Source organism: Sebastes fasciatus, chromosome 3 (genome assembly GCF_043250625.1).
Source record: "Sebastes fasciatus isolate fSebFas1 chromosome 3, fSebFas1.pri, whole genome shotgun sequence".
Taxonomy (NCBI): domain Eukaryota; kingdom Metazoa; phylum Chordata; class Actinopteri; order Perciformes; family Sebastidae; genus Sebastes; species Sebastes fasciatus.
This window is the reverse complement of record NC_133797.1, coordinates 25,140,608-25,165,617: the sequence shown is the minus strand read 5'-3', so window position 1 is coordinate 25,165,617 and position 25,010 is coordinate 25,140,608. Positions and strand designations below refer to the sequence as shown.

Below are 25,010 nucleotides of genomic sequence, written 5' to 3'. Positions count from 1 at the left end.
GTGTAAAACTGTGGTACCGCCAACCGCAGTATGACTTCCGTTGCTCCTAAAGTAGTGTCATCACGGTAAGGATGGCCTCTGAGTGAGGTGAACAACACTACCACGGTTTTGCACTCGGCGGCTCACGTTACTGCAGTCTTGGAAAGGCAGAAGTGAGCAAAGGGGTACTTAGTAGGTTGCAATCCGCAACCACACCACTAGATGCGGCCAAATCTTACACATTGTCCCTATTGTTCTTTTACCAGGATAACCCCTAAATCTAATAATAGTAGTAGGAAAGCTAAGTGATGAGGGGATTTCTGCTGATGAGGGGATCTGATTTCCAAACGTAATGAGAGGTTGATTCCTGATATATAAAGCTTTTATTTTGAAAAACTACAAGGTTCCAAAATAAAAACAAATACTCAAATAACAGTTGCAGCCATCATTATAGTCAGTACCAGCAGGGAGTTGCTGACTCATATTGCGAGGGCGAGCCGGGAAACCACGCGTTGGCAGCATCATCACGGTAAACAGTGACTGCTTGTCAGTGGCGATATGAATAACATCAATGTTTTAAAAAATGGCCGTTGTTCCCCTTTAATAATTCTTTTGATTCCACGTCACCAAAAATAAATTCATAGTTTGTAATAGAAAGGAACTGAGAGTCCATGGATACCTGATTGTCTCTGAGCAGGTTGTCAGTGATGTGATTGGTTCGTGAGGGGACAGGGGGCGGGATGTCAGATCCAGATGTGGCTTTCTGGTCTGTGAGGGTCTTACCACCTACAAGAGGGATAAGAGGGTGTTGCATTTATAATCACAACAAGCTGAGTTTTAAATCTCCCAGACAGGAAGCCAATACTCAAATCAAGAGTGTTCTTGAACGCACCAACAGCGAGGCTTTTCAAAACAGTCCCCCATTGCGACTGCGTAGCCACCGATTGAGAATTTAACCACATTTGTGGACTCTGTAGAAATTGTTCTCTAACCAGCTGTGGATTCAGATCCGTTATTGAAGTAAAAGCACTAATACCACACTATGAAAATAATCCACTACAAGTAAAAGTCCTGCGTTCAAAACCTTACATAAGTAAAAGTATGTAAGTATTATCAGCAAAATGTACTTAAAGTATCATTGTGCAGTAAAATGTTCCCTGTCAGTCATTATTTATTATATTATTATTATATCTGATGTTTCTGGATTAATATTACTGCTGCATTAATGTGTGTGCTGCATTTTACTACTGTGGATGTTTTTTTATCTCCTTTATATACTGTTAGGGTAGTTTAATCTACAGCAATGCATCATGGTCTATAAGATCATCGTATGATTGTAGCGTGGCTGTCCTGTGAGAACCACGAATCTCATGGTGTCAGAAAAACAGCCTGTTTTCAGCTTTGTGAAGATGCATTTTCCAGCTGATCCTAGAGACTTTTTAAATAGTTTATTGAGCTTAAAGAAGTTGGAGGATTTTCTCAGCAGATAAAGGAACACTTCGTCCTTCAGTTTATCGCAAACATTCAACATCAACACATCTGGAGATACGTGGTTTTCACTGGACAGGTAGGGAATGAAAAACTGTGATCTGTGAAGTAACTAAAGCTGTCAGACAAATGTGGTGAGTAAAAAGTACAATATTTACTTCTGAGATGTAGTGGCGTAGAAGTATAAAGCTGCATAAAAGTATCTTGAATTTGTACTTAAGTACAGTACTTGGGTAAATGTACTTAGTTACATTCCATCACTGACCCTGACTGACCTGAGTTGTGGCAGCTGAGGCTGGACATGCGAGGCAGCGTGGAGGCGTGGCTGTAACCTCCACCGGACTCTGAAAACGAGCTGCACCAGTCAGAGAGTTTGGATATTTTTGATGTGGCGAAACCTAGAAAGAGCAGAGAGACATATATCCAATACACAATATACATCAGTCCAAGTGATGCTTTAGTTTGAGATTAAATAAATTACTTGTTAAAGAAAAATATCCTCCGTTTTCTGTCTATTGTAATTTCAGTACAGTACCTGAGGCTGGTTTGACTGGTCTGGGAGGCGGTTTCAGGGACGAGTCGGGCATAGGCAGGGTGGCGGTGCCGTCCGGGTACGCCGGCTTCACCAGGACCTCCTGGCGGGCCGGCACCGGAGGCCCCTGAGAGCTTGTTGTGGAGGACGACTGGATGTACGGCCCCACCGCCGCCACTCTGGAACCCACGCCGTGCTGAGGGGCCACTCCGTCTGAAGCCACCTGGACGGAACAGAAATATTTCACAGGTGTTGAGTCTAATGTAATAGTTAAAATGAGCTCCACCTCAACCAACTACAACAGTAAAATCCTGATTTTATATTGATGCATGGGTAATAATAATATAATGATAGAATATATAATAGTAGAGTATAACAGTCACAGGGGACATTTTTCTACTTTTAATACTTTAAGTACATTCTTCTGATTATACTCATACTTTTACTGAAGTAACATTTTCAATCTTCTTTATGGCAGTAATGCAGAATCTCTGTGTGAAAGGGGCTCTAGATATGCTCTGAATCTGGAATTCAGCACCTTTAAGTTAATTATTTGATTAGTTCCTCCACCACTGGTAGGAAGTTAATACAATAATCAAAGTTTAATTTAGTCTCATTTATCAAATGAGGTTTATCCTGATTTTAAGCTCATTACAAGTCGTTACAGTATAAAGTATCTCTCGAGAAAATAAAAGTTCATATTTTGCTGACTCAGTTGTTTTGGTTGTATGCACTCACCGGCAGGTTCTCCTTCTGCTGCAGGGCAGCCTTCTTCTTCCAGAGCCGCTGTCGGAGCTCGAGCAGCCGTCGGTCCATCGCTGCCACCTCCAGGTTCCTCTTGTTCAGACTGTCTCTCTGCTGCTGCAGCCTGCCGCTCTGATCCTGGTTCAGCTTGTTCCTCAACTGGGAGGTCAGGGATGGAGCTCAGTGAACAACAGGTAAGAGGGAATCTAATACTGCAAAGTCTACATTAGCTAGTTAACCTAGCCTTCCTGCTATGCTCAAATTAGCTACACTAGCTTGTCGCTGTCTAGTAAGCCAGTAAGCTAGTTAACCGGTCTGCTGAAATTCCAACATCATGAAGTCTGATAGTGAAGTTTTGTTTTGAATATATTATTTAGACTGGTGGTCGAACAAACCAAGACATTTGAAGACTTCACCGTGGCCAAAGAGTATAGAAGCAAAGAGAAGAAACTCCGGTGCCGTTTTGACAAAAGCCGCTAGATTTTGAACTGAAAACACCAATGAGTCCATGGATGTACAAAAAAATGTCTGTAAATCAGAGGATAATTATTTTTTAGGTAAATCAACAGTAAAACTAACTAATAGCTAACTATTATTTTCTCTGCATAATGAACTGCACGTCCATATGACAGATCTGGTTCTGCCAGCTTCCTGCTAGCTGTATGCGGCTGTAATAATGGATATATTGTCTGTAATTCATCACTTTTATTATCTCATAGTACACCCATGGGCTGTATGCTGTAAGCCTGTACCGTGGTGGATGTATTAACATCTCTGTTCCCAAACAACCGGCTATCGGCCAGTAGCTAGTAGTGCTAGTAGCATGACATACACAGAATTTAATGTAGTTGTAGGCTATTTACTAACACGCAGGGCAAAAGCACAGGACACAACCTCTCATACATTCATGGTCTGTCGTCTGTTGGACGTCTATTCTGGAGGTCCTTGACATGAAAAAGTTTAAGATTGTTCTCAAAATCTGTGTGCTGGATTTTTCTAACTTCCATTTATGTCCATCGCTCACTTTATGCTCCTCTGGGAAGCAGCCGGGGAAAAAGTTTAATAAATAAAAAAGTAAATAGTTATAATAGTATGCATATCTATAATATTTTCATTGTTCAACACAGGAAATTTCAGTAGGGACATTAAAATTATGAAAATAGAATAGATTTATTTAACTTTTTAAGGCACTTTGGAGGTGTAAATTTTACTGCGTCTGGTAGTAGCTTTCAGTCCAAAATGGCGGAGGCGTAGCTCTGCTTCTGGTCGCCAACGTTGCAATGGATTTAACAATTGACTCTTACGTTCTTTGCCGTGGCTTTGAAGAATAGCGAGCATTTTTCATACTACTTTCTGACATTTAATAGACCAAACAATTAATCAATGAATCGAGAAAATCATTGGCAGATTAATGAGAATAATCTTTAGTTTCAGCCCTAATGCAGCTCAACGTGTTATGTGTTCTGATGCTTTAAGGAGAGTTTCACGTTCATCCAGGTGCTGTCAGATCATCTATGGGAAGATGCTATATTGTACAGATGCCCCAAATAACCAGAGGTTGTTGTCGTTGGAGGTCTGATGAATTCATCAACTTAGGTCTCACCTGCAGCTCTTTATAGAGGCGCTCCAGCTCAGCTGTGGAGGAGGTGTTGTGGTGATGAGGAAGATGAGGAGGAGGAAGAGGAGGCTCCAGTCTGTTGCTCCTTAGCGATTCTAGCTGGTCGCTCAGCTCCTCCACCCTCGTCACGGCAACCAGCAGCTCCCTCTGCTTCTGCTGGAACAGACCGGTCATCTGCTCGATCTCCTCCACTGAAACACAGGAACACAGCCAAATATGAATGAGAGCACTGGTGTAAATATACTATATATACTAGTACCAATATGATACCTGGGTTAAAGCAATGCAAATGCATTTGGATATCTTATTTCGAGGAATACCTTTTTACAAAACTTTTTTTTTTTATTTAACAAAAGAAGCCAAAAGTTCTTTATAAATATATATAAATATTGTTTGCTTGCTAGCTAATGTGCACTGCGCAATTTTTATTTTCACTGAATCTGTGGCCACAATTTGCGTGTATTCAACGCCTGATTTGCAAAGGCAGCAGCTTTAGATAGCTGATATGGTGCCATTCTCTGGATATTCTTGTGGAGTGATACTCTATGTCTGATGCCGTTGTATTTTTGTAGAATAAATTACAGTCGCTGCATCATTGCACGAGATGTGAACGGAAACAAATTGTGACACTCCTCCTAATGCACAAGTTTTTTGTATTTTCAGCTTCATAGCAGAGATGCTTTTCAGTTTTATAGCCAAGGGCTGCTCGATTATGGCAAAAATCATAATCCAGATTATTTTGGTCAATATTGAGATCACGATTATTTAACTCATTGACTTTTAAAGCATCATGCATTTAGAAAGAACATTTTATAGCCTATATTCTGAAGTCAAATGCATCAATGTGGTGCACTTTGAGAGCAAAATTAAGAGGCTAGATCTATGAAGAATTTGTGCTCTTGTAAACAATGGTTTACGGTTGTATAGATATATGTATGTAGATATATACATATATATATGTATAGATAGATGTATAGATATGACTGGTAATGACACGGCAAAAAAACCACACCCACAAAGAATGGTTAAATAGACGGGGGTCTGTGGTTCAACACAAGTCAGGTAGGTTGCCGACATTATCGCACTGAGGACAGTCCGCCCCGGTTGTGCCAAAAGCAGGGAGCTCCGTCCCTCCCCGCAGGGAGATAGGGCGCAGCTAGCAACGCAAGAGTATATTAGCAAGAATATACAGTATATGCGGTTTATTTAATACGTCCGCCCGTCGACTACCTCCACAAATAGAATCTAATTCTGTGGGAAACACTGAAAGCCTTACCAAATATGGCCCAATGTGTCTTAAGATGCAGTTCTTCTAACTGCCACTAATGCTGCTCTAAGAAAAGTCTGACTGTATTGAAGTGAATGGGGAAACCCCCCAACTTTCCTTTGGAAATACAAAATCAGAATATAATACATTTTAAATTTGTCCAGCCATGATGTCTGCCTCATGTTCATCCCACCAAAGCTTCACCCCTTTTCTGCCAAATTTGTGTTTTCTGGCTCCAGCCAGTAACTCCTAAAGAAGACAACGAGAGGTAAACCCAAACTTCTGACTATTTCAGTAAGCTGTCGATGGGATTCTCCTCTCTGCTGCAGCCACAATTTAAACCAATAAAACGGTGGCTTTTAACTCTTTTAAATACTGCAAAATGTTACAAAATATGTTCAGCCACCCAGACCTGCGTCAAACTGACCGAGCTTGCTGTTGCTGAGGCGTTTCTGCTCCACCTGGCCCCTGAGGGCCCGGACCCGTCGCAGTTTGGCCTCCTGGTTGTGTGCATTCTCTCTGAGCTGCTGCAGTCGCTCCTGTTCAGACGTCTCTTGCTGCTGCTGCTGCCGCTGATCCTGCAGCTTCAGGTACCGCAGACGCTGCTCCTGCAACACCCAGCAAACACACTCAGTCAGTTAATACATACATTTGTTTTAGCTCAATGCATGTTGAGGTGTAGCCTGTAGAGCAGAGAGGCACTAAAGTCCGGGATAAGCTTAAAACAATCTAATTCATACAAAGTGTCTTCTGCCCATGCCTAAATGCTGGAGTGTTTATAAGGATGTGACAATGAATTGTACAAACAGTTGTAACACACACAGTTTCAGACACTCTTCTCAAAGATATTCATGTTGTTCACATGAAAAGTCACAGAGGTGAGTTGGGTGTTTCGTACCTTGGAGGCCAGCAGCTGCTGCTGGGCATTAATCTGCTGCTGCTGTCGGGTTGCCAGATCCTGCAGGTCGCTCAGCGTCACGTCCAGACGAGGAGTTGAGACCTGCAACACACACACACACACACACACACACACACTCAGAGTTCACCTTCAAATGGACATGAACAACCTTTCAGAGAGACACAGAGTGCAGTCTTCACACCAAAGCACACCAACTTTCTGTACATTCAAATGACAGCAATGAAATCTGCAGTGAAAATATGACCTTGTTATGGCCTTCACGCTCACCGGGGGTGTGACGAATAAACGACAAGAAAATGTGAAATACTTGCATGCGAATATTATATGTCTAGTGCTTTTATTGTGAAAGGCAACAACGGAAGAAGTGGTTCTGGTCTGCGCTGCCTTTGTCAAGGTTGAAAGGAGAAATAAAGTTTGCTCAGACTACAGAGTTTTGGTGTTGTTGTTTCATAAATATAGGCGCAACTCAACCCGTTCAACACAACGTGATTGGTTGATGCCTTTATTCGAAGTGCGAAAGCTCAGAAATTGACCTGGTCATTTGCAATTGACCCCCCACCGGTGTGTAAAGGCCTTTAGTTAGCAAGTATAATCATCAATCCATCCAACAATAGCTGCAACACTAACTGCTGGATTTAGTTTCTCTTTGCATGGAGCTACGCTAACAGTTTCCCCCTGTTTCCAGTCTTTGTGCTAAGCTACGCTAATCACGTCCCTGTACTGGACGCACAGAAACTGATCTTCTCATCTGGCTCTGAGTAAAAGTGTGTCTCACCCCGTTCTCCAGACATCTCTCCACAGAGGCTTTCACCTGGTTCCTCTTCATCATCTGGTCAGCAGCTCTGGATCCACCTGGACAAGAAAACACAGTGTCGATGCTAATTAGATATTTTTAGCCATGCTAGCGGTGTGACTCTATGGATGGTCGGTCCAGACTGAAATTTCTTATAAACTATTGGATGGATCATTGCAGTGAAATTTGGCATATTTGATATCAATGGCTACCCAAGGGTTAAAACTGATCCTCTGACTTTTAATCAAGCGCCACCATCAACATTTTAATTTGTCCAACACTTTGATTTATGACCATATAAAATAACACCAGCCTTATCCTCTGAGGTAATGGAGATCAGGTCTTTGTGAGCATCCAGGTTAAAAATGATCTGATGGAGGAAAACTGTCCGACTGTTTTCTATCAGCTCAGGAAAACATCGGAGGGGATTTCCTTGTTTTTAGGACAGAAATAACCAACAAATCACAATCCAAAGAAAAACCCCACAGAGTCCAGCAGCTGCACACTCGACTCCCTTGAGCCATAAGCTGATTACAGTTTGTCATCTACTGTAGTAACACACTGAATCTCCTCTGTTACTGTACAGACGATCCTGCTGTTGATCCGAGCTAACAGTGCCTTAACATGCACAAAAAAACAACTGGATTATTGTGATTACTCAACAGAAAGCAGTAGTTTGATTGAAGTGTTCTCAGTGATCTGACAGTCCGGAGGGAGATTCTCAAACTTCTAACAATGTTTATTCCCTCTGTACATTTTGTTGTTTGTACATGTTTGTTTGTATTCGTCTACAGGATGACTCCACTCCTGACAAGCACTTCTAATACTAATTAAGATTAGCTTGCAGTTTCTCAACTACAACTAAAGCCAAGTAAAATGTCACAGAGTCTTGCAGCTGACTGTGAACAAAGCAGTTTCTACCAAATCTCTGCCCTGATGAAAGTTTGTTATAAGTTGTGACTTCAAAGGTTCAGTGTGTAACATTTAGGGGGACCTTAAAGCAGAAATGGAATATAATATCATAACTATGTGTTCATTAGTGTATAATCACCTGAAACTAACAATCTCAAAATTACAATGTAAGCTGTATACACATAATAGTAATCACAGCCAGTCATGGTTGTACTTACACTATTACATCTCTCTACAGCTGAGATCAAACTGTACAACACTGAGTCAGAGTCGGAGATCGTAGTCAGGAAGTCTTGCTGGGACTTGGCCGAGAGAAATGGCAGACTACACATTTGACCTCGACTAATCACAGCAGGTCGTTTATCACGACGTCCATGACGTGCAGATGTGTTCGGGAAGGAGCTGCCAGGTCTCTGCTCCTCCACCTGACAGCCCGACAACTGTCCCTGTTTAAATCTGCACACATTTTGATGCTCAGCTTCCAGCTTCTTTTACCAATGACTGGGGATTTCTTCTATTCTTATTCAACTGTTGCTCAGAGGGATCTTTGTCTCTTTCTGTCCTTTCAGTTGTACAAAACAAACCCTTCAAAATAACATCCATTTGTGAAGAGGACTTTCTACAACCTAAAAGCATGAAAGACCATTCAGACATATAGAGAAGTCATCTCAGCCATCTAACTGGACCCAATCAAGCTTTTGTGGCAGGAGATAGTGTGTTGCTTTCCTTTAGTTTTTTCATCAACGGCCCAGCCCCCCTGTACTACAGTCTTTATCTCTGTGAACTACCCACTGTTGTCCTGTGGAGGATGTAGACACACATGGAGCCACCAGCTGCTTCTTTTCATTTGTGAGGAGTTTGGAGAATCACACCTCCCTCCACACAGGAGCTCTGACCAACCAGAGGGAGACCCCCAGTGCAGCGACGAGAACATGATCCCTCACTGGCTTCCCACATAGAAACACATGACATCCCGCTGTAAGTGTTGAACCCTGCGCGGTGGCGGGGCAGGGCAGGTGTTTCTTACCTGACTCTCGTCCTGGGGCTCTCTGGTGACGCAGGAGGTAACGAACCTCCCCCCTCTGCTGCCCCCATCGCTGCAGCACCTCCAGCATCCGCTCGCCTTCTCCAACGACATGTTCTGATTGGTTAAAAAACAAAACATGCAGTTATTTTGGTAAAATCAGGTGAAATAAAAGTTTGTTAGCTGTATAAGATAATATGATCTCAAGATAACAAGCCTAAAATGTAAGTGCACTACATATATTCAGTGATCTTTAGCTCTCACTGTTTAGAGTTGGAGTTTTTCTTTTTTTGGAAACTCACCTGAGCCTCTCCACATCTCAGCCAGGTAGCAGTCGGCCTCGCCGGGCTCCTTGCAGAGCTCCACCACATCTCTGCACAGTGTCTCCGGCGTGATGGGAACCTCGTTGAAGTGCTGGTCGTTGTTGCTGAGGTACACGGTGAGGAACATCTACAAATCACAGAGCAACATTACAACATTAGAGTGGGCTTCTGCTCATCTTCCCCACAGATAACGTCAGGTGAGTGCATTCAGGGCATGTCGTCAGCATTTGTTTTCAGAGCAATTAGTAGTAACATAGTATTTTATAAGTTGTTTCCTGCGTTTTCAGAATCTGTATTTGTTTTACTTTTACTTCTTCGTCGCTTGGAATAACCTCTGTGGAAGTTTTGTGGTGAAAAAATGTACACGTTTCACCTGTAATAGTCCAACACTTCATATAAGTGGAGAAGGCACCTCTTGTCAACACTAATTACACTAATGACTCATCACTCATCAAAGGAGATACTCAAATGGAGCAGAATTTGGCTTAAAATATAGCATCTGAACAAGGAAAAAAAGATAATAAAATTTAGGAAACAACAAAGAAATTGACTTCGAGGAGCTGATGACTTGACAACATATAATAAACACCAGTTTCCTGTGCCTTTAAATCATAGTCATGCCCTTTAACAGATTGTGTTGATAGTTAAACCAGTGTGTGCAGTGACACACTCAACCTGCCTTCTTCACCTTTACGGCAGCTTCCTGTGCTATTTAAGACTATAATAGATATTTGTGGACATAACTCCCATGATGCACTGGGCCATCTGTTACTCCAGCAGGGTATCTGCTGCCAGGCCCAAAGCCAGATCGCTTCCCACAGCCTCGCCAACCTGCATGGAGGCAGCGTTTTTCCAGCCTTTATTTATCCTGGGAGGCAGGTGCTGAGCGATGACTTGCTCAAAGGCTCGTCGGGAGGATGTCGAGCTGCATGTACATGTTCTCTGTGGAGCTGCTCAAAGGATTTGAACCTTCAACCTGACAGCCCCAAACTGGTTTCAGCTCTCGTCTCCATATTCACTTCGTTCCACTCGGTCGAACGTGAAAAATGAGCAGCCTTCTTTGACCTTTCTGAAACTGACTGCGGCATCATTTACATGCAGATGTTGTCGGCTGTTGCTGAGGTTGAAATGAAGCTCAGGTATAAAAGCTCTATTACCTATCAGGTACTGCTGATGCATGGGTACATCAGAACCAGATAAAACAGATGAAAAGCCTTCCTGACATTATGAACCAAACAATGGTGTTCCACGTTATCCTTCATGATTACTAAAGACGTGAAAGTGTATTTATTTGTGCATTCAGCTCCTTCTGTTCTCACTCCGTCTTTGAGCTGCTTCCATCTACAAGCCTAAAAAAACGTTTCACCAAAATTAAAGTATTGTCAATATTGTCAGAAAACCATGTATGCCCTAGCAACAGAATGGCAATGAAAAGGTCTGTAGTTTGGAAAACATTACAGGACAGCCAAGATGAAAAGGTTGAGCCATAGAAATAGAATAGGAGTAGAAGGGGCATTACCATTCAAATCAACATAACAGGTTGGTCAGAGCTGTGGTCATATTTATGAGTACGTTGCCATATAGTGCTCCAGGGATGACGTATTTTTGTAGGCCAACCAGGAAGTTAGCATCGCCCTGGTTCCCTCGCCAAAAAGCCAACAGGATTTTTCCATTGGGTTTTGGAATATTGCCGAAAATAAGCTCTGTGGCAAACAAACATTTATGATACTTACATATTTTGTTCAGCAAGAGACCAAAGCATGGCTGAAAACAGTATCCAGAATAATGACAAAAAGTGGATCCACGACGTCTGAAAGGAGGATGAATTGGAGCTGATTTGTTTTATTTCTGTAAATTTATTTTTTCACTTGGAGGCAGCAGATGAAGTGTGAACCTGGCAGAGAGAATTTGGGATTGAGTACACAAGAGTCTCCATCAAAGAGCTTAAACAGCGAGCTGATTCTGCCTAAAATGCTAAATGTTTGGCTTTTTAAATCCCAATTACTCTGGGAGAGGTTTTTTAAGGTAACATTCATTTCGTCGGCTCCGTCGCATTCAAACTAAAAGGTTACCGGTCACAGTGATGGACTCTGAGCTGCAGCAAATGGAAATGAAATGCCACATTCGAAGAGGGCATTATTTAGCACTGCGGCCCATTAGTTGGTCTGCAGAGGTGGCTCATGGGAGATTCCTCCTGCTAAAGTTGAAGTAACTTAACTAATGTTCTTGTCAACAGAAAATCTGAGTGATCAAGACCTCTTTTTAGTCTCTCCTTCATTCAAAATAATAAACTCAACCGATTCAGAGACAGGGACGAATGAGCCGTCCTACATGCAGCTCTGAAGGAAAACTGGAGCACCGCTATCTTCCTTTAGGTTCATGCAGATGAAGTGGGTCAGTGCCGTCAGTCACCGAACCGAGGTCGACCAGGAAACGCTGCAGCCAATCAGAGCCGGGAGAGGAGAGGCTGTCTGTCCCTCAGGACGACAAAGGGAGGGGGAGTGAGACCTCCTGTCGTCAGTGAGGCTGGTTATAGAACCTCAATACGCCCTGAGTACAGACTGAAGGTGTCTGTGGTACAAAGAAAATGACACCGTTCACACCGTTTATAAGTATCTCAATACATCCCGACTGAGCACTGATCATATTTCACTTTCCTCATTTCTGGTTTAAACTGAAACTGCTAAAGTCACTGTGGTGAGCGTCCTCAGAAGTTTTTGTCTGACAGGGGCACAGGAATGGGGGGAAAAAGTGGACTGAGTATACACGGCCCACAAAGATACTAGGACTGGGCAATATATTGATACTATATTGATATGGTGATATGAGACTAGATATTGTCTTAGATTTTGGATATCGTAATATGGCGTAAGTGTTGTTATTTTCAATTCAATTTTCTGAACTTGTTCTAGCTGTTCTATTATTTACCTTTACCCATTTAGTCATTATATTGACATTACTGATGATTATTGTTTTTTTAAATCTCATTGTGTAAACATTTTGTAAAAGCACCAAGGATCAGCCATTCAATATCGTCGCACTATCGATGGTGAGATATTTGGTGAAAGATATTTTGGCATATTTGATTTTCTCCATAACGCCCAGCCCTAAAAGATACTACAAAGAAGTATGCAACGAGGATTTGAGACATTATCATACAGAAAAATTTAGCCACATGCTGATGTGCTGATACATCAGACCGGCAAACTTCATCCAGAGTAGGCTCGAATGACCACACCCCCTTTTGGGGGAAAACAACCCCGTGTCCCTCATAGATGGTTACAGAGTAAACAGAAGAAGTTGAAACATGTCTCCAAACTTCTACTTTAAACAAACCGGTAATCGTAATAACGCTATCCCGAAGAGTAGCTGTGTAGTTGGTTGCACCAATAATAAATCCAAAAACACTGATCTTCGATTTGTTCCCCTGCTGTATCCTTAAAAAAAGCTATAATAGAGGGGCTTTATGGCTCCAAGCTATAGACCAGACCAGCATGGCGTCATCGCCGAGGCTGCGCTCCAGTTTGCGGGAAAGAAATTTGCTGTCACGGGAAAGAAAATGGAAAATTATGAAAAGCCGTTGTGTAGCGAGTTAGCCGAGGCTTTCATACTGAGATTTGAGGCACACGCGATACGTGAATATTCACTGTCAATGTGGTAAATTGTTAGATGATGCTGGTGACAGTGACTAGCATGGCTAGCAAATGTTAGCTTGAGAGGGAGGCTGCTACAGTAATACAGTCACACATTAACTTTATAGCAACATCACTGGCTTCGCCAACTAAATCTCAGCCTATAGATCAAACAGTTGGCTATTAACATGTTGGTTATTTACAGACAACAATTGTGATGTGATTCAATCAAATATGTATAGAAGTCTGAATAAGCAATATCAGGCCACTGTGTTGGACGGGAGAAGACTGAAGAGACATAATGGCGATCAACCTTAATTTATTAAGGTATTGAGAACGCTCAGGTTCAGGCAATGTCGCAGTATAATTATTAGACATGTGTATAAAACAAATGTTTGTTTAACAAGAGATAAATGCATACGAATGTAGAGTGCGCGCAGGCAGGTAGGAAGTCTGTCCAAACATTACATGCGGGCCGAATTAAATGATTGGGCGGGTTTATTACATCCTGCGACAGCCACAGATACCAGTTTCCATTTTTCTGACACATCTTTTCATGGATGTAGCTACAGTAGGTATCTAGCTCACTATGCTACTGCCCATTCTTAATCCAGCCTACAGAATGACTCATTACGTTTTGCTCTGGTGGTGCTACTGAAAACTAACAACAGGAAGCTGCAATAAAAGTCTTGAGACAGCACACCTGAAAGTGGTACGTCTGTCTGTCTGTCTGTCTGTCTGTCTGTCTGTCTGTCTGTCTGTGCGTCCGTCTGTCTGTCTGTCAACAGGCCGAGGCCTCATTAAACTCATGAGGCTGCAGCTCTTAATCCAGCCAGGAATTAGCGCAGGATCACGCAGCTTAATACCATCAACCAGCCCACAACACCCCTCTGCTGTGAGGGAGGAAATTAATGAACCATCTTCTGTCTAAAACACGTCAACAGCTTTTTCAAAACAACCAGGATTCACCAACATGGAGCCGTTTCCTAATCCTGTCACTGACCGGTCAACTACTGAGACATCACACCAGTAACAGACGGACACGTGTCGACACAGTTCAACAGTTCCAACTGATGATGCCTCTTTTAAGGGGGATATTTTTAATTAACATCTGGTGGTAAAATAATCTTTGTAGCTCTGTTTTAAAGAGTGATTTTCTTAGATATTTTGTGCACGTTGACACTGGTGCGGATTTAAATGCGTCAGAGTTAAATGGTAGCTGGCTGCATTTATAGAGCGATTTTATCCAAAGCATTCACAGATTGATGGCAGCAAGCCACCATGCAAAGTGCTGGTCTGACAGTTTGGGATTTTATCTTTAAAATTGGCTTCTTCTGTTAAATGGAAAAAGGGATTTTGTAGAGAAATATGGTATTAATATTAGGGCTGTCAATCGATTTAAATATTTAATCACGATTAATTGCATGATTGTCCAGTTACTTTGTGATTAATCGCAAATTAATCACACTTTTTTTATCTGTTCAAAATGTACCTTAAAGGGGGATTGGTCAAGTATTTAATACTCGTATCAACATGGGAGTGGGCAAATATGCTTGCTTTATGCAAATATATGCATATATTTATTATTGGAAATCAATTAACAACACAAAAAAATGACAAATATTGTCCAGAAACCCTCACAGGTACTGCATTTAGCATAAAAAATATGCTGAAATCATAACATGGCAAACTCAAGCCCAACAGGCAACAACAGCTGTCAGTGTGTCAGTGTGCTGACTTGACTATGACTTGCCCCAAACTGCATGTGATTATCATAAAGTGGGCATGTCTGTAAAGGGGAGACTCGTGGGTAGCCATAGAACCCATTTTCATTCACATATCTTGAGGTCAGAGGTCAAGGGGCCCCTTTGAAAATGTCCGTGACAGTTTTTCCTCACCAAAATTTAGTTTCATAAGATACTAGTATCTTCACTCTAGCTTTGAAACTAAGCCTGCTACAACCTAAAAATCTAAAGTTGCATTAATGGGTTAAAGAAATTAGTAGCATTAAAACAAAGTGGGTTTTTTTGGAGTAAAGAGGCAACACGTCAAACAGTGTTGCAGCAGAACTGAATTAGCTGAAAATCTAAATTGTTAGTAAAATGACTGATTTATGTTGTCATCCAGTCCTGGTGTGTCTGGTTCTAGTTCTGCTCAGGGAAACGTGGCGGCAGCTGGCACGCTGCAGAGTCACATCCCAAATGTTTTGTAGGTGGCGTGGACGGCTGGAGCCATATGGCCGACAGCATCACGTGACGCACCGATATTGGATTAACGACACACACACACCCCCCTCCCTGCTGTTCAGGATACTACCACCGTCAACAACATCAACACAGGACGCTTCCACTGAACTATTGTTGACACGGAGCTCTGAAACGGTTTTCTGATTGGCTGTCTGCTGTATGTTAAAGTTGCATATTGGGATCATTCACACATATCTCTGAGTCACTAATTAGCCTGTTGTCTGACTTGTTACTGTGGGTTGTGGCCAAACTCTTCAAGGGTTCACCAAGAGGTCACTGATTAAATCAATTAACCAACTGACCAACAGTCGGCTTCCCTGCTGCCTCGTTTAATGAGAAACCTCTAAACCTACTAGACAAAGTCCCGTCATCATTACCATGTTACACTGACATGCTAAATGATAGTGAAACATGCTAAACAGATTAAAGCTGCATTCAAGCCGTGTCGGCAGAATGGGATGAACAGGAAACCCCCCCATCATTCTGACTTGCTACACTGGTAGTCGTGCAACACCACATAAATAGAAATTGAGCTTAAATTTGCCATTTTGTTAGTTAAAACCAGATACAATGGTTTACAATGGCAAACAGATACCTCTTGAATGTTTTTATGTTTTTATAACTGTTTTAATTATGTCTTAATGTTCTTTTGCACTTTGTCGCAATGTTCTTGAATGTTGATGTAAAGCACTTTGAATTGCCCTGTTGTTGAAATGTGCTATACAAATAAAGCTGCCTTGCCTTGCCTTGCCTTACAATGTGTATAGTTCATAATTTGCTGAATCAGCTGTATTATGCCGCATTTCCACTGCATGGTACGGTACGGCATGGCACGGCAGAGCTCGCTCTTTTTTGGTTTTCCATTAGCAAAAGTTGTGGATAGTACCTGGTACTTTGTTAAGTACCACCTTGGTCGAGGTTCCAAACAAGCTGAGCCGATACGAGAAGGTGGAGTTAAAACACTGCAGACCACTGATTGGTCAGAGAGAATCATCACTAGCGCGATTCGGGACATCCTGCACAAACTGCTTTTTATAGCTTGGCTTTTTAAATAGGCAGGCTACAGTCAATAGCAACTGCAATTTTTTTTTTCATTCACAAAACTACACTGTACAATTGACGAAGTGCAGATGTTCCTCTGTTTGGTTGCTGATGAAAGGATTCAGCGAGTCTTGCATATGATGTCACGGCAGTTTTATGCGGCACCGCTACGGCGATCAGCTGAGAATCGCGCCTACACTGAGGGTGTACTATAAGTGAAAAATTAAATAGGCCTACAGACAATGACCTAGAACCAAAAGTGAGTTGATGGTGGCTTTGTAACAATTTTGTTGATCACTAGTTTGATAATTTTTTCTGACCATTAAAAGATATTGTAGCCGTCAGAAATTCCCAATTTTGTCTAACTCAGAGTACTACTAGGAGGCTGACATGAATGACACGACACACTAGAAATCCCTGCGTCAAAATTGAACAATTTGGGTCAGTACAGTGCCAATAATGGGTCAACTATACTCAATTCCACGTGTAGAAAACCACCCAAGACAATAGAGTGTCTTGACCCAGTATTAGTGTTATTTTTCTATATTTCTGTTGGGTTATTTACCCAAACTAAAATAAGGTATGGTTTTGAACTGTTGTGATCGACTCTAGCTCTTTTTATAGCTGTGCGTCACCTTTTGGGACTGATTGTTAATAATATGTGTATCCTTTGCAGTTTTGAATGTCACATGCAACATCATTTTCTACAACTAACAATACATTTATGATTTATTTATGAAAGACAAGGGTCAGCCGGAATATATATAAATCTTTTATCAACTATGCCATACAGGCATTGAATTCAGAATGACTGCACCAGGGAACACTTTTATTATTTATATAATAAATAATATTATGCTGCTACCTGCCCATTGCACTATTGTATAGTGTACACTGTGTATTTGTATGTTTTAATGGTGTGTTGTGTTATGTGTATCATGTAACTTTGTTTTATTTATATATAAGACAAATTTCCACTGAGGTGGACAAGATAGTCTATCTATCTATCTATCTATCTATCTATCTATCTATCTATTTATCTATCTACCTATCTATCTATCTATCTATCTATCCATCTATCCATCTATTGATCTATCTATCTATCTATCTATCTATATATCTATCTATCTATCTATCTATCTATCTATCTATATATCTATCTATCTATCTATCTATCTATCTATCTATCTATTGATCTATCTATCTATATATCTATCTATCTACCTATCTATCTATCTATCTATCTATGTATCTATCTATCTATTTATCTGGCTTGTTGTGTTTAACACTTGGTCAAAAAAACAACAAAAAAACAACCGTTGGGCCAAAGCAACCCTTTTGTACTGGGTAAAGTTAACCCAGTATTGCATCGGTGATACATTGACCGAAACAGGATAAAAAAAGTTAAATTTTTGTCCTTTAGGTCTGGTCTAGTCAAACTGACTTCTTACAAATTAAGCTGTTATCATGAAGTTATACAGACCGACAGGTAACTCAACTCTCTTGTTTCAGTGTCAAATAACTCACCAAAAAATGGCTTTTATGAATGTTATTAGTCAAGACTGGAATAAAATTACATGATTAAATAATGAATAATCACAACAAGGTAGAAACAGTGCATAAAAGGTGCTTCTTAAACAGTAAAAAATTACTGGGAGTGCAGGAATATTTAATGTTGTTTGGTCCACACCACAGTTTGACAGCTTTCACCTCATGCTGAACAATCTGAACCAAACACACCGGAGCTCATTTGAACTAAACCAAACAGGTTAAGGTGTAAAAGCACCTTGTGATGCCTCACATTGGGTCAGGATCTAGGAAAAGAAAACTACTCTGTGTTTTCTGTCTTCAGCGACTACTAAAGCCTTAAAATCAAGACAAATACTGGAACTAATTATCTAATTTTGTTGTCAGATTTGCGACATAAACGTCAGATTCAGGCTGATATTGTGAATGAAAACGAAGGTTACAACTTCCCTACTGTAGTTCCTCATCGCTTGAGGAATACTGACATAATACTGTTCCCATATGACCTTGAACAGCTTGTGTGTGTGTGTGTGTGTGTGTGCGTGTATGTGTGTGTGTTTCTGGTCACTGTGGCAACAGTTACCAAGCAGCAAGGCGAGCTCCACTGAGCCCTGCCTGCAAGATGATGAGGATGTAGTCTAATGATCAGGGTGTGCTGCGTTTTAAAGAAAGCATGTATGAAACATTTAGGGATCATTTTGCTGTTGGAGTCGCCCCCGAACACAGACTCATTTTTAGACTCATTTAATGTGGGAATAATTTGTTTTTCCTCTTTTGTCAGTGCTTCTCACAGCACTCTGAATGTCAGCCATTGTGTGGATGTTACATACTACTGTCTGAATAACAATAAGGTCTCTGGTAAGAGAAGTTCAGCTCACTGTTTCCCCATTGTGCTCTCAGTTTCCTCAAACAGACCTTCCTCTTCCACCTCATCATGTTCCTCATTTATCATTTAACACACACAGGAATGATAACTGATCATACATGCAGCTGAAAACCACACATTTAAGTGTCATCTGTCACTGACTTTCATTTAAATGTTTTAGATTTGTAAGGGAAGATGCTACAGGCAAAAACATTGTTTTTCATGAACTAGTAAATTTAGATTTTTGGGGGATTTTTTGGGCTATTTTGCTTCCATAACATGTCTTAGTCATAGATTTCTCCCAAATTCACCCAAAGTTAGCATAAGATAATGCCTCATTTGCATATTTAAACATACATTTTCAGAAAACTTGTAATACAAAAAAAGTATTGTCTTAATTTAAGTAATCAAATGGAGAAGTTTCATGGTGATATTTATAAGTTAAAAATGTTACCCTATTCACCTGAGATGAGATGTTTTTTTTATCTGCTCAAAATGTACCTTAAAGAGAGATTTGTCAAGTATTTAATACTCTTATCAACACAGGAGTGGGCAAATAAGCTTGCTTTATGCAAATGTAAGTATGTATTTATTATTGGAAATCAATTAACAACACAAAACAATGATAAATATTGTCCAGAAACCCTCACAGGTACTGCATTTAGCATAAAAATATGCTCAAATCATAACATGGCAAACTCAAGCCCAACAGACAACAACATCAAGGGACCCCTTTGAAAATGGCCATGCCAGTTTTTCCTTGCCAAACTTTTTCATAACTTTGGAGCGTTATTTAGCCTTGTTTGCGACAAGCTAGTATGACATGGTTGTTACCAATGGATTCATTAGGTTTTCTAGTTTGCGTTGTTGCATTAAAGAAATTAGTGGCGTTAAAACAAATTGAACTTTGACAGCCCTAGTCTTAATGTAAGAAATCAACTTGGGAAGTTTCATGGTGATATCTATTAGTTACATTTTTTAACCATATTCACCTGGTGTGTTAAAACATCTAGGCCTCGTTCACACCTGTGCAGTTTTAATTTACTGCAACGAGTGAATCCCAACTATTCCGTTCAAATGAACCAACTTTAGGGTGAAACTGTGGTGTTACAAATATTGGTGTGAGCAAACCCAACAGGACGTTCAGTTTTAAACATTACATAGCTTTGAGTTGCACTGCTTGAAACTGGAAAATACAACTGTGTATTTTTTCTTTTTACGTGCAGTATGGTAGCAATGCGACCAGTCTCTCGGATTTTTTTTTTTTTTATATTATTATGCGGTTGATGCAATAAGCTGTGGTTTGCAATGAGTTTCAGACAAAATAACCTGCACATACGTACTTCTCAACACTGATAAACTGATAAAACTTGTAGCCAGACCTTCATCTTTTGAAGTTCATGGAAGTCTGGTCAAAGTGTTTGTTAAGATATTTATTATCATTGAAAAAAAACTGGAGACAACTGAATACAAATCACAGGGTTGGACTTTGATTTAAGATGTTTTATCAGCAGTGTTTCCCGGTTCTCTGCCCTCCGTGACAGGGGTTAGGGCTTAAAGGGTAAATCTGAGGATATTCTATATTTTTCTACTTGTCTACTTATCTCATGTTCAGACTCAAATCAACAGTGAATGTATCTACTAACAAGTCTCGTGTGTGTATCAAAGCCTGATATATCTTCTTCCTCTGTGCAATAGAGCTCCATTAAATCAATCAATGAGCCTCACTGTGTCACTGGGTGACATGTTCCTTCATCACCATGAACCCACACACACTGTAGTTTATTTTGACTCAATCCCACATACATCATCCTGCTGCCACTAACACTCACTAGAGCACCAAATGTGGATTAATCCGCCGCTGAACATAGTCTCCAACAAATAAACTATTTACTCCTGTTTGTTTAATAAAAACTACAGTGACCAAAAAGAAAGAAACTACTACTATCTGTGTTTTTAAAGATTTACGTCTTCAGTAGGAACCAATGAGCTTGGAGCTGAGAGCCACAGAGAGGAAGTCAGAAGTACTGAGATACAGACTAACATGCTGTTGGTTTGGATCTTTTGATGGGATTAGTTGACTATAAGAAAAATATTGATTAACAGCAGCCTTATCCTGTAATTCAAGTTAATGTGTTCTGTTTAGGTGTTGCAGAGATGAGTGGTCGGGTTAGGTAGTAAAGTTATGGTAAGGAGAAACAAAAAAACAACAGGGAAACATTCTTTAACGCAACATCCCTGATCTGTTTGTTTCAGTGTTTATATGCATTAATGTTCAAAAAACACATTATTATTCTCAAACTGTCCGTCTGACTTTACCTGTATTCACCCTCTGTCTGAAACGCTCCGTTTTAGCGCCTGTCTCTTTAAGACTCCCTCCCCAAAAAGCCCAGTCTGCTCTGATTGGCTTGTGAGAAAAATATGGTGCACCTTTGCAAAGGTAGATCTCAAGCTGTGGGCGATATATTCTAATGGCTTGTTTAATTCAAGCAGCAATTTCCAGTGCTGAGAAATGAAGCCAACGTGGAAGTAACAAAAGCTGCAGTTCCTCAAATGTAAACGACTTTACAGCAGAAATGAACATGTTTACAGCCTGGTACAAAAAACGGTTTTGGTCTCCATAGCTAATATCCCCGATGATGACAACTGAACTTTATATAACTCACCTGTTTAAATCATATTAAGTGTTAAAGTTCGGCATAATTGCGGGCGTGGCCGCTTTGAGTGGCAGGTGGGTGCCGTACCAGGTCGCTAGCTGCTAGCTGTCTGCTCTGCTGCCTCACCCGGGCTGCTGATCCACCGCTTTGCCCATTTTTTAATTAGTCGGGAGTTATGCTGTGTCGTCACTGTCAAGATGGCGATGGCCGGAACAGCCCACTTTGAGTTTCACAAAGGCTCTTCAGAAACCTATGACTATCACTTAGACTATACCTCCATATTTTATACAGTCTACGGTTGAATCACATGTTTTCTGATCCAGGGATCTCACAAAAACTTCACAATTTGTGGGTTGACAGGCACTCCAGATACCCAAATGTGTGTGCACAAGCACTGAAAAAGTGAGTTTTTCATGATATGTCCTCCTTAAATACTCTCAAATGACCTTGTTGGTCCAGTGATGGTATTATAAAGGGAACTTTATTGACAATTATACTACTGCCATTTTTGGCATCATTAAAGACTCATCAGTGAGAGGCAAATGAGAGAGGAGTGTGATGAAAACTCAAACCAGGACGTCCCTCTGATCCAACAGGACAAAAAAAACAAATGTCAAACTGTTCAGACGCAGTAAAACGGAGGATTTAACAGCACTGCAGTGTGGATGAAAGGTCAAAACGCAGGGAAGTACCTCCATACAAAACAAAGACAATGGTGGTGTTCTATTATTAGTGGTGATACACAGAGCTGATCTCAGAGCGTCTGGTCGTGACATAAATTGGTAACGACGATGAGTTTTCAGTCGGGTCACAAACAGAAAACTGTTTCCCTTCTCAGATCTGCTATCTTGTGTCACCTGCGATCACTCTGATGTTATTGATCCAGGAAGTCATGTTTATCTTCATAATGGATGATGAGGCCATTAGATAAGATCTTTGGGATGTGTTTACTTCAGAAATGACTAGTGTAATTACATTTTTAAAATGTTACACGAGTGATTCGTTTTTCTGTTGGTCGACAAATTGATAAATCTACTTACTGTGCAGCACTACTCATTAAAGTGCCTCCACCGGACAAATTATGTTTTTAGTTACCTGAACAGCTTCAATTTAACCCAGAGACCTGCAATCCTGACCGACTTTACTGTATTTGAAAGGCAGGTTCAGATAGACATGGATACAGATATCATATGAAACTAAAAAAACCTAAAGAATCCATTGGTACCAGCCATGTCATGCTAGCTTGTCAGGAAGAACACTAAATAATGCTCCAAATTTAGGCTTAATTTTGGAGAGGAAAAACTGTCATGGCCATTTTCAAAGGGCTCCCTTGACCTCTGACCTTAAGATATGTGAATGAAAATGGGTTCTTTAGGTACCCACGAGTCTCCCCTTTACAGACATGCCCACTTTATGATAATCACATGCAGTTTGGGGAAAGTCATAGTCAAGTCAGCACACTGACACACTGACAGCTGTTGTTGCCTGTTGGGCTGCAGTTTGCCATGTTATGATTTGAGCATATTTGTATTGCTAAATGCAGTACCTGTGAGGGTTTCTGGACAATATTTGTTATTGTTTTGTGTTGTTAATTGATTTCCAATAATAAATATATGCATATATTTGCATAAAGCAAGCACATTTGCCCACTCCCATGTTGATAAGAGTATTAAATACTTGACAAATCTCCCTTTAAAGGTACATTTTGAACAGATAAAAAAAAAAGTGCGATTAATCGCAATTAATCATGGACAATCATGTGATTAATCGCGATTAAATATTTTATTTATTTATTGACAGCCCTAATTAAGATATTTTACCCATTAGAGATAGATCATGCTTTCATTAACATTTCATCTTAACATTAATTGTAAGGTTTTTTAACATGTAAAATTAAGGTATTCTGTATTGATAGCACAGTGGAAATAATAAATAAACTGCAGGTTACTGACCCAGGTATGGTAGTAAAGAGGATGATGTCAGTTTCTATAGAGATAGGTACAGATGAAAACCATATTAGTGGGTAAATAAAACAGTGTTTTTACACTCACCGGCATCATGTTGGCAGTTTTCCTCTCTGTCGCATCCAGACTGCAGCTAAAACCATCAAACCATCCTCATCCTCCTCCTCCTCCTCCTCCTCCTCCTCCTCTTCCTCTGCGGTGTGTCTCTCTCCTCTGTCCGCTTCATTCACATTAGGTTCATCATTATTGTTATTTATATTTCAGCTGCTCCCCGACCTGTTGCAGTGGACCAGCGGGCCTTTCTCTCTCTCTGTCTCCGGTCTGATTCCTCTGGAGAGAAGAAGAAGAAGGAAAAATAGATGCTGATATCGGAGGATATCTGCAGGAGGTGTGCAGGAAACAGCGTTTAGAAATAAAACAGAAGTAGTTTTAAATATTGGGAGAGGAAAACAAAGCCGGAGCAGCTCTCCTGCTGAGCTGTAATCCTGCTCAGCATCCAAGAGCCGTCTGACTGACTGTAGTGAGTGTTTGGATCACAACCATTCAATCAATAGCAGACCAGACCGGGGGTGGGGGGGGGGGTGGGGGGGTGGGGGGAGAAAAGAGAGAGATCCACGACACGACGATGTTCGTTTATAATACATTAAACAGACTGTTTGTAAGAATTAGAAATGCTTTTTAACAGCGACACCTGTGCCCGTTAAGTCAACGAAAGTCAGCGTCGGGCTCGCGTTTGCTCGTTCTAAATAGACATGAACGAGCATCGCTCAAAACAGTGAGGCGACACACGTCAGCTAAAAACCACAATATCACTCTATATTTCACCTGCTTGGCAGTAATGTTAGCTGACCAGACGAAGGTCTCTCCATGAATCAATGCTGATCCTAGTGTTGGCTTTTCCTGCTTCAGCCTCCCAACCGCGGTCCGGAGTGAACAGGGAGACACCGGCAACCGGTCAGAGACAATACTTTTTCTTGCTGCGGAGCCCCGTCACTTCACAAGACACGGGAAACCTCTGTTGTTCTGGAGGAGCTGCAGCATTTATTTCTGCACAAACGTCCACTGTACATTCCACTAGATATTCTCAGAGCTACGAAGTCTTCTGCAGTGTGTAGTGTGCGCGCATCCACGTGAGGTCGAGCGAGCTGAGTGAAGGCAGGTCACATTTTGTTTTACAAAGTTAGAAAAGCAATGTTTAAGTCAAGTCTGATGTTTTTTTTACACATAAAAGAATGATCCCAGTCACTTCCACACAGCAAGGCATACAGCTTCTTAATTAAACACCGGTATCGGATTGGTACTCAGTATCGGCTGATACCCAAAGCCCAGGTATCGCTATCGGTAATCAGGAAAACTGAAAAGGTTGGATCGGTGCATCCCTACAAATAATGAGGCCACATAATTTAAATAAACATCAAGTACAATGTTTTATGTGAAAACAACTGTATTGTTCCAAAAAAAAACAAATAATTTGCAGGC

The 25,010-nt window shown here is 40.9% G+C and overlaps 1 protein-coding gene across 1 annotated transcript in view; it reads right to left on the bottom strand.

Annotated features, from left to right (window-relative positions):
• The window catches only part of LOC141764519 (apoptosis-stimulating of p53 protein 2-like), a 31,439-nt gene extending 7,371 nt beyond the window's left edge, over positions 1–24,068 (bottom strand). The window contains exons 1-11 of the mRNA XM_074629816.1: positions 23,619–24,068; positions 9,579–9,726; positions 9,280–9,393; positions 7,323–7,399; positions 6,527–6,628; positions 6,056–6,236; positions 4,347–4,552; positions 2,738–2,902; positions 2,003–2,222; positions 1,743–1,865; positions 659–765 (exon numbers count right to left, since the gene is read on the bottom strand). Of these exons, the coding sequence (XP_074485917.1) occupies positions 659–765; positions 1,743–1,865; positions 2,003–2,222; positions 2,738–2,902; positions 4,347–4,552; positions 6,056–6,236; positions 6,527–6,628; positions 7,323–7,399; positions 9,280–9,393; positions 9,579–9,726; positions 23,619–23,627 (1,452 nt within the window). The 5' untranslated portion in view covers positions 23,628–24,068. The remainder of the gene's footprint in view (positions 1–658; positions 766–1,742; positions 1,866–2,002; positions 2,223–2,737; positions 2,903–4,346; positions 4,553–6,055; positions 6,237–6,526; positions 6,629–7,322; positions 7,400–9,279; positions 9,394–9,578; positions 9,727–23,618) is intronic.
• Between the last annotated feature and the right edge of the window lie 942 nt (positions 24,069–25,010).